The sequence below is a fragment of the Aspergillus caelatus genome (genome assembly GCF_009193585.1).
Source record: "Aspergillus caelatus strain CBS 763.97 unplaced genomic scaffold BDV27scaffold_25, whole genome shotgun sequence".
NCBI lineage: Eukaryota > Fungi > Ascomycota > Eurotiomycetes > Eurotiales > Aspergillaceae > Aspergillus > Aspergillus caelatus.
In genome coordinates this window covers 1-9,306 of record NW_022475288.1, presented here as the reverse complement: position 1 = coordinate 9,306, position 9,306 = coordinate 1, and the positions used below count along the sequence as shown (strand labels likewise).

The window sequence follows — 9,306 nt, the reverse complement described above, 5'->3', positions numbered from 1 at the left end:
AGATCTTTGAAGCCATGAAGTACACAAAGGCTATTGACAATATCAAAGCTCTGAGGAAGAAGCAGAACGAGGAACTTGCCAAGTACAAGATCATGGAACAACACGCTAAGGAGGACAAGGAAAAAGCAGACCGAGCAGAAAAGCGATCAATTAAGCTACAAGAAGAGATCGAAGCCTTACGTCTAGAGACAAGTCAGCTTTCTCAGGAGATGCGACGTGTCGCTGAGCTAGCCGATAAAGCCTGGCGAGAGTCAGAAAGTTACGCCCAAGTCCTTGGTACTCTAGAAGGAAAGCGTATTGAGGCCAAAAGTATTCAATCAACGATTGACAATTTGAAAAGACACCTCGTCGAGCTTGATGATTCGGACGAATGGTTGCAGTTAAATTTGGAACAGTTCGAGTCCAAGCAGCTTCAGTATGGACAGCAAGAAGAGGCTCAAAAGGAGAACTACATGGAGATCAAAGAGCAAATCGAGCGAACGCGGCAAAAGCTAGGTATCAAGCAGGCAGAATACGGCAAGTTTGAGAATGACAAGGCCAATTTTGAGCGGCAAGTTGAACGGAGACAAAGGATGACCAAAGACATCGCGCGTACCAACAATATTCGGGGGTTTGACAACATTCAGGACCAAGGTGATGTTGATGAATTCATGAGAAAGGTCAGAAAGTTATTGAAAGACCAGAATCAGACCCTAGACCGGGTCAAGCGGGAAGCACAAGGTGAGCTGCGCGAAGTGCAAGCGGCTCTGAACAATATTGCACAGCAGAAGTCGGCCTTGCAGGAAACCAAGAACGCTGCTAGGCGACAGATAGCTACAAATGACAAAGAATCGACCACCTATCAAGGAAAGCTTGATGAAATAAACGTGGATGAAGGTATCCAAGCGGCGCTTGAGGCCAACATCGAAGACATTCAGTCGCACCTGCATCAAGCTAAGGAGCGAGCAAAATCTGCTTCGTGGGACAAAGAGATCCACGACATCAATTCCGAGATTCGAGGTCTTGAAGATGAGAGTTCGCGCTTGAACTCGGAACTCATCGATGCGACTAAACGGGCCGGTGACTTGGCACGATTAGATCATTTAAAAAAGGAATTGAAGGAGCGGGAGCGCAGCCTGGAAACCATGAAGGGCGCGCACGGCGAACGTCTATCGAAATTCGTCAGCCAAGACTGGAAACCTGATACCCTGGAGCAGGAATTCCAGCATGTGCTGGAAGAAGAATCCAAGCAGGTGTCCCGCGCTGAAAATGAACGAGATGGCGTCAGCAGGGAACTAGAGCAAGTGGAATTCAGACTCAAGAATACCAAGAAGGCTTTAGGGCAACGACAGAAGGCTCTAAAAGAATGCATCGAGGAGATTCGTGAAGCTATCAATGATGAACCCGAAGAATTTCCCGAAGTACTCAAGCAACGACAAGCACAGCTTGATATTGCAAGAAAAGATGCTGAGCAGTATGCTGGGATCGGCGAGTATATGGCAACTTGTCTAGAAACTGTAAAACAGTCGAAGGTGTGTAGGCTGTGCCATCGGGGTTTCAAGAGTGACGCCGAGCTGCAGACCTTTAGAAACAAATTGGAAAATTTGGTTAAGAAGGCTAAAAGAGATGCCGACGACGAGGATGTGAAGAACCTAGAAGAGGACCTTGAGGCTGCACGGGCAGCCAGCACTTCTTATGATACTTGGTCTCGTCTTCAGCATACGGAAATCCCGGAGTTGGAAAAGGAAGAAGAACAATACGTATTGCAGCGTGATGAGCTCCTCAATCAGTTGGAGGACCGCGACAAGATTGTCAGAGAAAAAATTGAAAAGAAAAGAGATGTCGAAGCTCTCTCCAAAACGGTCAACACGATCATCCGATATGGTGCGGAAATTAAATCTATTATTTCCCAGATACAAGATCTTTCCTCTAAACAACAGGATACTACCTCTGCACGCACGCTCGAGGATATTCAAGATGAGATAGCAACAATTGGTGAAAAGTCAAGGGCTTTGAAAAAGAATTTGTCGAAAATCACACATGATAAAGAGCAAACACAGTCAGAGATCAACAATCTGGAACTGCAATTAAGAGACGTGAAGAGCAATCTCGACAACGCGAAGTTCCAATTAGAAAAAAAGTCCGACCTCCTCGCTCGTATTGAAGAGTACAAAAATCTCAACAGTCAGCAACGAGAAGCAATCGCAAAAGCCGATAGGGACATTGAGGATTTGACTCCTGAGCTTCTCAAGGTCCAGGCTACGTACGATGATATTAGCCAGCGGTCCGAGGCACGCGAAAGAGAAATGCAACAAACAATCTCTCAGATGTCGGAGAGTGTACATCAGCTGGAGCTGGCAAACGAAGAGATTGATGCATATAAGGAACGGGGAGGTCCGACTCAACTGGAACGCAGTAAACGCGAACTCGAGAATGTCGAAAAGCAGATTGGCCAGCTCGAAGCCGAACAGGCGGATATCACGAAAGAGATCAACAAAATATCTTCCCAGCTGAAGGATAGCGAGAATACCAAGCGTCAATATGCGGATAATCTCACATATCGTCAAGCAACTAGGGCGCTTGACGAGGTCACACAAGAGATCGAACAGTTAGCAGCCCAGAACGCAGAGGTTGATCGGAGTCGGTTCAAGGACGAGTCAGAACGTCGAACCCGCGAACATAACGCACTGGCTGCAAAGCAAGCCAGCAGGATGGGTGAGATGAAATCTAAAGACGATCAACTGATGCAGCTTCTAGCAGACTGGAACACGGACTATAAAGATGCAGCGCCCAAATACAAGGAAGCACACATCAAGGTGGAAACCACTAAAGCTGCGGTGGATGACCTGGCTCGCTACGGAGGAGCCTTGGATAAAGCCATTATGAAATACCATGGCTTAAAGATGGAGGAGATCAATGCCATTATCGGAGAACTATGGCAGAAGACTTACCGAGGCACCGACGTTGATACTATCCTTATCCGCTCCGATAATGAAAATGCCAAGGGTAACCGGTCATATAACTACCGAGTGTGTATGGTCAAGCAGGGTGCAGAAATGGATATGCGTGGACGCTGCAGTGCAGGACAAAAGGTACTCGCAAGTATCATCATCCGCTTGGCTCTCGCAGAGTGCTTTGGTGTCAACTGCGGTCTGATCGCGCTTGACGAGCCGACGACAAATCTTGATCGGGATAATATCCGGTCCTTGGCTGAGTCGCTACATGATATCATTCGCACTCGTCAGGCGCAGAGTAATTTCCAGCTTATTGTTATCACTCACGATGAGGAGTTCCTGCGCTACATGCAGTGCGGAGACTTTAGCGATTACTACTATCGGGTGTCGCGGAATGAGAAGCAGAAGTCGATCATCGAGAGACAGTCAATCGCAGAGGTAAGGCAGAGTTCCCAGTCGCTTTCTACTAGACTCTCATGCTAATGGATTGCAGGTGATGTGACAAGATCTTCGTTGGCAGAGTCATGATGAGTGGGAAACGTGGGAAACTAAGGCGTATAGTGAACGTTGCTGTGACTACTAATCTTTCTATGTATATTATTCTGGGTATGGACCATGTATTCACCAATGAATCAAGAGAGAAAGAGAGAGAGAGAAAGAGGAGATACCTTAATGCGCCATGTGACTTTTGCCCTGAATCTGAGCCCTAACTTCCCAATGGAGGTCGGGGTCGGAGACGGTGAAACATACCCGATTCAGCCGAATATCAAAGAAAAACAGAAACGGCAAGAAAGGGTCCAATCACAGGCTCGGACCAGAAAATCGACTTGACTCATGCTTTAGGAATTATTCCAGGTATTTCATTCCAAACTGTCTTGGATGAAGTCCACTCTCTCATCCGGCCTTCTGCGCTCAGCACGACGAGCAATTGCCGACCCGGTAGTTGTCACCCTCCGTCGTCGGGCCCTGACAGCGACAGCGGCCATCCGCCCAACAGCCCTCAAGAATATTATTAGTACTAGTAGTATTCACGACCCCACCATCCCCCACTACCGCCACTCTTCTTCGTCTTCCTCCTCCTCAAACCTCAGTTCGTCGCGCCCGGTAGACACGATGGGTAAGGAAAAGAACAACTTCAACCTCAAGACCCCTAAGGGTACCAAGGACTGGTCTGGGTCCGATGCCCTCCTCCGCGATCGCATCTTCACCACCATTGCCGATGTCTTCAAGCGTCACGGCGGTACCGCGTTGGACACCCCCGTCTTCGAGCTGCGCGAGATTCTCGCCGGAAAATATGGCGAGGACTCTAAGCTCATCTACGACCTGCAGGACCAGGGTGGTGAGATCTGCTCCCTCCGCTACGATTTGACCGTTCCCTTTGCCCGTTGGCTCGCCATGAACCCCGACGTGCGCAGCATGAAGCGCTATCATATTGCCAAGGTGTATCGACGGGATCAGCCCGCCGTCAGCAAGGGTCGCATGAGGGAATTTTATCAGTGTGACTTCGATGTTGCTGGTACCTTTGACCCTATGGTTCCCGATGCCGAGGTTCTGAAGATCGTCACCGAAGTGTTCGAGGGGCTTGGATGGCAGGGTCGTTATAGCATCAAGATCAACCACCGGAAGATCTTGGACGGTGTCTTCGAGGTGTGTGGTGTGCCGGCAGAGAAGATCCGCCCGATTTCTAGCGCAGTGGACAAGCTGGATAAGATGCCTTGGGCCGATGTCCGGAAGGAGATGGTTGAAGAGAAGGGCCTTGATGGCGCCGTTGCGGACAAGATTGAAACATATGTTGTCAAGAAGGGTACGCGGGACCTTCTCGAGACTCTGTTGAAGGATGAGTCTCTTCTGGCGAATGCCTCCGCTAAGGCTGGTCTGGAGGATATGGGTCTCCTTATGGACTACTTGGAGGCTTTCGGAGTCCTTGACCGTATCTCTTTCGATATGAGTCTTGCTCGTGGATTAGATTATGTTAGTTTCGCACCTATATCTATCTTGGGTCGCATGTTTACTAATTGGTCAACAGTACACCGGTGTCATCTACGAAGTTGTCACCGAAGGCTCCGCACCAGCCGTTTCATCCTCTGCCCCCGAAGCGGAGAAACTGCAGAAATCAGCCAAGAAGAGCAAGTCTAAGGGTGGCAACGCCGACGACGACAGATCAGACGACCCTACTCTGGGAGTGGGAAGTGTTGCCGCTGGTGGCCGCTACGACAACTTGGTGGGCATGTTCTTGCCCAAGGCTCAGATCCCCTGTGTTGGTGTCTCATTCGGTGTCGACCGTATCTTCTCCATCACCAAGGCCCGCCTTGAGCGTGAAAATAGCGCCGAGGCTCTGCGCAGCAGCGAAGTCGACGCTTTCGTCATGGCTTTCGGCGGCAAGGGCTTCAACGGCATGCTGACGGAGCGCATGAGCGTCTGCCAGGCTTTGTGGAACGCCGGTGTCAAGGTAAGCCTGGCTTTCGATTGCGCTTGTGGAATTTTACAAAAATAGAATGTCGACTAACCCTTGAGACAGGCCGAGTTCTCCTACAAGGTTAAGCCCAAGCTCCCACAACAGTTCAAGGCCGCCGAACAAGGTGGTGTCCCCTTCGCCGTCATTCTGGGTGAGGACGAACTCGCCAACGGCAAAGTCCGCATCAAGGAGATGGGTCTCGAAGAAGGCCACCCCGAGAAGGAAGGTGTGCTGGTGGATCTCGCTAATCTCCCCGCTGAGATAAAAACCCGTGTGGCTAGGAAGCAGGATCAGGCGTCCGCTGTAACACAACAGCTCGAGGGCCTCAACGTCAATGCCCCGACAAACTAGATTTACCAAACAGGATGAAAAGGAAATTTCAATACCCGATTTAGATTTCACGTTTACTCCTTGTTTGGAACACGTAATATGCAAAGTAAATTGCCTTGAGAAGTCTTTGAGTGTTTTTAATTCATAATAATGTACATATTGCAGATTTGACCTTTGTATTATGGATCTAATACAAGGTCTCATTTGATATATAGGTAATACACGGGGGAAGGAGAGGAAGAACTTTGAAGGGAGTAGTAAAAATGCAGTGAGGAGGGCCAATTATGGCCTCAACCACTCAATCAACCCTCAGCATTCTTCATCAAGAATCCCTTAACAAAAGGTAACCGATCAATGATCTCCAAACCTAGACTGCGACCCCATGCAACCGGCCCCTGGCCCGGAACATTGTAAAGCTTATGCACCATATCACAGACACCTCCGATCTTAGCGTTGACAGCCCACCGCTCGGCAGTGTATCTCTCCAGAGAAAGAATATCACCGATATCCATTCCGTGGTCGACTGCGTATTCGATCGTCTTGGAGAGGGACGCCACATCGCCCATTCCAAGGTTGAGGCCTTGTCCAGCAAGCGGATGGATCACATGGGCGGCATCGCCGACCAGCGCCACGCGTGGTGAGATGTAGGTTGATGCATGTCGGAAGCGCAGAGGGAAAGAGGCCACACTGCCCTCCTGTACGCCATTTACCATGGGCGGGACGTGGGAGGCTTGCGGGGTATGTTGCAGACGCCAAGTCAGTTCGCTCTCGTGTGAATCCTCATAGTCCGATGCAGAGGTCGTTGGGCGCTCCATGCGCATCATGTACTTAAGGTCGGTCATGGGGAGGCGGAATGCGGCGTTGACCATGGCGATGAACGCTTTCGGGGAAAGAGACTTGAGATAGGCGGCGTTTTCTACCGTGGTGGACCACACTAGTGTTGCGTGGTTGTTGGGGAGTGGTAGCAAAGCAACTGGGCCTCCGAGGGAAGGCAAGAAGCGCTGGTAGGCGGTTCTTGTGCCGATAGGGAATGAGACCTGATCCGGGTCGGCGAGGGAAAGAGTCGCGACGACGCCGTGACGATTGTAGTCCCAGCCCTCGGTTGCAATGTCGGCAAACCGGCGGACAGGGCTGTTGATACCGTCCGCACCGACTAGTAGTCTTGCGGCGATCCGAGTTGGGGGTTGTGACTGTGCTGCGCCGGTTGGAGCGAGGGAAAGAACTGGCCAGGCTGATAGGTCCGGGCCGTCCGGCTGGTCCGTACCGTTTTCGATAGATGAGACGGTTGTGTTCGAGAAGATTGAGATATTCTCGTCTCCAGATGCCGCGATGCGCGACAGAAGTCCACGGACAAGATTGGCGTTTTCCGTCATTGTCGCGACTGTGGGGAGGTTTTCGAACGGGGAAGTATCCGCGGACCAGTCGAAAGTTATGCGCGAATCTGTTTCACCGTCCCATACTTGCATCTCCTGGTATTCTTGAGCTCGGTCTACGTCAAGATGTTCCCAGGCCCCGATTTTCTGCAGGAACGACACGGACGAGGGTGTTAGGCTGCTGACTCTGTTTGAGAATTGCTGTGAATCGAGGTTCCAGGCGCGAGCTTTTTGTAGGTCCTGGGTCTCGACGAGGGCTACCCTGAGCTTTGATGTTAAGGGAGAAGCACCTATAGAAAGGCATTAGTCTTGCGCACATGGAATTGAGTGAGTTGAAAAGATTTCCGGTAGAAAATGCCTTACGCAAAGCTGCTAGTAACCCTAGACCTGCTGGACCACCTCCGACACACACCACATCGTAGACATCGGGGGATTGATCGGGCTTGGACCCAAATCTTCTACGGCCCTCAAAGCGGCCAGACCGGCAGGAAGGGCAAACATAAGGTCGGAGTGCCGACCGAGTAATTGGCCGCATTATGGGCTTGCGTCTGGATTCAGGGAACAATGAAGTTGGATCTTCGGAGAATGGCAGTCGGCGATATGGGGTGATGATGTGCAAACAACGCAAACAGAAATCTTTCTACTGATGGTGATGGCACATCTCTAATGAGCAGGGATAACCCCCAACTGTGTGAGAGGTTATTATCTAATGTCTGATTAGTGTGTACAGTGTACTAATACCCTACAAGGCATAAATCTACAGCTAATGGCACATACGAGTTCATCTGTGGGTGGGCTCCTGATATAGTGGGATGCAACGAACATATCTAGGGTTCAGCGGCTTCTGGCGTACCGCCTGCCTGAAATAGATATTCTGCCTACCCTGGCTAGGCGGTAGATTCACGAATCTTAATGGCATACCAATTCAGTTGTCGTATCTAAATCCTATGAAGAGAGTATATGGAGACATGAATCATCACTAGTGACTTGATAGCCAGTATAATGAGACACGATGCCAGATATTTCTATATCTGGATAATTCATCTGACGCCTCATCTCCCAAAACGACATATATGGAACCGATAGATGATGATGCGCCTGCCAAGTCAAGACAATGCACTAGTATTACTTGCAATTTCTGACAGAATGCAAATGCATAGGCTTTTAGCGTCGCTTTATAGATCCATTCGTATCAAGGCTGAGAATATATTTCCTATGGCGCCGAAAATGTCGGCCACATCATACTAAACCGGCCCTATTCAATCTTATCCTTGTCAATTTAGTGTTATTGGCTATGTTACAGATGTAGCTGTCATCAGAACTGGACCATGCCATTAATGTGGATAGCCCTGTATACTACACAGAGTATCTAGAGCGTGGTTGAAGGTCCTTTATTGCTCAAACCCGAACGACTAACGTCCGCTAAAGGTTTCATCTGCGACATTGAATATCATGAAAATTCATCATTCCATGGTATGTAGTAAAAGACAGAGTTGGCATGATTGATCCTCAAGAGTATCATATCTACACCCTATATCTTCTTATTTCCAGCCCAATCGCCATTGTCGATCATACCCCTCAATGGCACTCAAGAGAGATCAGCTTCCCTCCCTGAAGATAGAATTTCCCCCTCATCGACGAGGCGCAATATACATTGACAGACAACGGCAACACTGGACGATCGTAACCGTCAGCAACCTGGATCTCTTTCCCGGAGCGACTCCGTGTTTCCCACTCCATGAGACCATTGCCGAGAGATGCTTCGGAGAATAAGCCCCGGCCAAAGGTGAATACGTATATTAAAATGAGCTATAAAGGAACGCTGCATGCCGCCAGGGTCTGGCCGATGTATCAAAATGGAGTATGTTACATCTATACTTCTTGGCAAATTCCCAATCAAACACGTCCGTCCGGAAGCATGGCCGACCTTTTCCGATATGTTGGGGCTATTATATACATGTACAGTACCTTTCTAGACCGAGTTTCTCAAAGATGCACCACTACTGCACATCACAATTGTCGAAGCGAGCTTACGTTGGATAGCTACCACGGATATCAATTGGGTTGGGCTGACTGCATATCGCCCGAAGCCTCGAGGATATTGAGGTAAAAAGTGGCCCGAGACTGGGTGGAGTTCATGATAGTAGCTGCCATTCAGTGAATAAGGACATTGTGCGTCTTTCTGACGTTTGAATCCTGTTCACCTGCACTGACA

General features: G+C 49.5%; 4 protein-coding genes across 4 annotated transcripts; 2 read left to right on the top strand and 2 right to left on the bottom strand.

The window, feature by feature from the left end:
• Positions 1-331: 331 nt before the first annotated feature.
• On the bottom strand, positions 332-1,031 carry BDV27DRAFT_122632 (uncharacterized protein). The gene has a single exon (XM_032065672.1). The coding sequence runs from the start codon at positions 927-929 to the stop codon at positions 693-695; it is 237 nt and encodes a 78-aa protein (XP_031931256.1). The 5' UTR covers positions 930-1,031; the 3' UTR covers positions 332-692.
• Positions 1,032-3,552: 2,521 nt separating this feature from the next.
• On the top strand, positions 3,553-3,793 carry BDV27DRAFT_122630 (uncharacterized protein). The gene has a single exon (XM_032065671.1). The coding sequence runs from the start codon at positions 3,561-3,563 to the stop codon at positions 3,762-3,764; it is 204 nt and encodes a 67-aa protein (XP_031931255.1). The 5' UTR covers positions 3,553-3,560; the 3' UTR covers positions 3,765-3,793.
• A 253-nt stretch (positions 3,794-4,046) lies between these two features.
• Positions 4,047-5,739, top strand: BDV27DRAFT_142138 (histidine--tRNA ligase; the record flags this gene model as incomplete). The annotated part of the gene is made up of 3 exons (XM_032069913.1): positions 4,047-4,904; positions 4,960-5,382; positions 5,452-5,739. The coding sequence occupies 3 exons, from the start codon at positions 4,047-4,049 to the stop codon at positions 5,737-5,739; spliced, it is 1,569 nt and encodes a 522-aa protein (XP_031931254.1).
• Positions 5,740-5,879: 140 nt separating this feature from the next.
• BDV27DRAFT_51117 (putative ubiquinone biosynthesis monooxgenase (Coq6)) lies at positions 5,880-7,638 on the bottom strand. Its single transcript, XM_032076810.1, has 2 exons — positions 7,455-7,638; positions 5,880-7,381 (listed from the first exon to the last, which is right to left on the bottom strand). The coding sequence occupies exons 1-2, from the start codon at positions 7,624-7,626 to the stop codon at positions 6,021-6,023; spliced, it is 1,533 nt and encodes a 510-aa protein (XP_031931253.1). The 5' UTR covers positions 7,627-7,638; the 3' UTR covers positions 5,880-6,020.
• Between the last annotated feature and the right edge of the window lie 1,668 nt (positions 7,639-9,306).